Source organism: Penaeus vannamei, chromosome 1 (genome assembly GCF_042767895.1).
Source record: "Penaeus vannamei isolate JL-2024 chromosome 1, ASM4276789v1, whole genome shotgun sequence".
Classification (NCBI taxonomy): Eukaryota; Metazoa; Arthropoda; class Malacostraca; order Decapoda; family Penaeidae; genus Penaeus; species Penaeus vannamei.
In genome coordinates this window covers 9,175,415-9,177,914 of record NC_091549.1, presented here as the reverse complement: position 1 = coordinate 9,177,914, position 2,500 = coordinate 9,175,415, and the positions used below count along the sequence as shown (strand labels likewise).

General features: G+C 34.9%; 1 protein-coding gene across 4 annotated transcripts in view; it reads left to right on the top strand.

Moving 5' to 3' along the window:
- LOC113813556 (uncharacterized) overlaps positions 1–2,500 on the top strand; it is a 26,445-nt gene that overhangs the window by 11,503 nt on the left and 12,442 nt on the right. For all 4 annotated transcript variants that reach the window (XM_070133474.1, XM_070133415.1, XM_070133363.1 and 1 more), the window contains exons 4-5: positions 2,046–2,223; positions 2,442–2,500. The exon at positions 2,442–2,500 is cut by the window's right edge and continues 40 nt beyond it. In XM_070133474.1, the coding sequence (XP_069989575.1) occupies positions 2,046–2,223; positions 2,442–2,500 (237 nt within the window). The remainder of the gene's footprint in view (positions 1–2,045; positions 2,224–2,441) is intronic.

The window sequence follows — 2,500 nt, the reverse complement described above, 5'->3', positions numbered from 1 at the left end:
CTTGGTATATATATGCTCCCTTCCCAGCAATTTTAATGGCTATATATTATGATATAGCTTCAAAAATGATAGAATAGAGTCTGGCCCTTGACTCAGATGAGGCTAGTGGAATTGTGGCTCTAAACAACCTTCAACATTGGGTTGATTCTATATGATCCTAGAGGAGTGGCATCAACACCTCTTGTAGAAAATATATTATGCACAGTAGATTAAAATATATAGGCAATTTACAGTATTTATGAGCTAACTTTTATGTCTTTGCATTAAGAATGAGGTCCTGAGAGGAATTTTGAGATAACAAAGAGAGAATTTTTTTGAAAACATAACAGGATAAAGCAAATGCCATTTTTAGTTAACTCCCGACTGAATTTCCCCTGGCCATACCGAACCATAGACCAGGGATTGTGCAGATCCAGCAGCTTGGGTAAAAAAAATCTTACTTTTTTACCCTGCTTTATATGTGCCTGGCTGTATTAAAAATGTGTTTCTAGTAGACTATCCTACAGCAAGGCTTTAAACTTATTTTTGAGGAGCCAAATCACAATCAGGGCCAAATAAATGTACAACACACATAACTTGGAGCAGGCTGACCATGTATGGCAGGTATATTTGTCATAAGCATTTAGGTCCAGTTTGTCATGACAAGATTCGATGTCATGTATGAGGAATGGGTGATATAAAGCCATTATTTGAACATAAGTCAAAGTCATTGTTCAAAATAGAAGAAAAACTAAATTTTCTACTGAGTAGTGTTTTGCCTTTATATGTTTTGTTTACTTTTTATTGTATTTTTTCTCTCTTTCTTTCTTTCTTTTTTAGAGTGTGGTTATATGTTAGTATTTCTATAGTAATGATGATAATGATTTTGTTATCCTAGTGAACCAACTGGCTGCAGATGACATAACATCTGTAATTTCATTTTATTAATTGTTTATATAAAAATGGCTCCACTTCACCTGTTTACCCACCTTTATTTCTAGCTTTAAAAAAAAATCATTTCATTATTCTATTTTTGTTAGTATTTTAACGATGTTACAATAATCATAATATAACTAATAGTGATAACAGTATCAATATGAATGGCATTAGAAGAGACTTAAATTTTCCTGCAAATTCAATAAATGGCGAAATCAGGAGTCTCTAGGGCCAACTAATTTATTCATTTGCATTTGTGGAGTCATCTGCAACAAAATTCACAAAAAAGTACAATGGAAAGCATGTTATTCTGGGCTCAATGGGTTAACATTATATTAATCCCTATGATCTTGATGATGTGACCATCACTTTATGAAAAATTTGGCTTGAGGGGTGGGTGACATGAACATGCTGTCATAGGAAAATTTGGCTGTGGGCCGGGTTGACAGGAACTTGCTGTCGTGAGCGTATCAGCTAAAGGCCTAGGTGATGAAAAATACTTGCCATTTTTGCACAGAGCTCTTGGAGTGTGATTAAACTGATTTAGCATTTAGGAAGGTGCTTTTGCAGTATTTCTATCAGTAACAGAGTGTGGAATATAATGTGTATGGGCCATTATTGGAAGAGCACTGGCTCAAGGGAGGATGATATTTCTATACTCAGGATTCGATTCCTACCTGCTATGACCAGCAGTACAGGTTGTATTACAGAAAATTTGATATTAGGAAAAAAAGTAAAAAGGACAAATTAGAATTTATTGCTTATTGTTGTTATTATTATTATTATTGTATGGAGTTTTAGACTACCTATTGAGATGATAAGGAGTCTGTGCAAGGAAAACAGTTTATTACCATCTGGATAAAGTAAATCAAATGGCAAATATAGACATTGGAAAATGACAAAAAAATAATAAATGCCAAAAAAGGCAAAATAACATAGCAAATGGGAAACAATGAGTCTTGTTACATCACGAGTGTTCATTCGCGCCTAAATTACATGCCAGCTTGGTGCTGGTATTTTGGTCCAGATAGCAGTGAAGCATCTGGATCCAGTAGGTTAGTATGAAAGGAGACATCAGAAAGTTTATGTTATTCCCAAAAACCTTTTTTTACATAATTTTTTTTCCACAGAATCACTTGTCAGGTTTGCCAGCGTCACTGTCAGACCAAGGACGTTCTTGCATACCATGCCTACTCTGAGCACTACAGAGGGGATTTAAACACCTGTCCCTTCTGCAGCACATCTTTTAAGAACATGAAAGAATTCCAGGAGCACCTAGACTTCGATACTGTCAGCTTGCGTTGTCATGTATGTTTGAGGTTTTGTATTGTTATTTTACCAGTTCAATGCTTCGTTGGTTTATTCTACTTGCTGTTTATCCACTTGTATTTTTAGTTAATTACAGCAAGGGAAGATAGATTTGGTTATGAGGAGATCAAGATTAATGTGTCACAGTTTTCCATGTCTGAAGAGGACATTCAGTCGTTTGTTCGAAGGTGACAAATTTAAATAATTTTATCTTTCAGGTTTGTGACGTATTTGTGAATGAGGAGCATAAATATTATCAACATGTTGCAGATTGCAT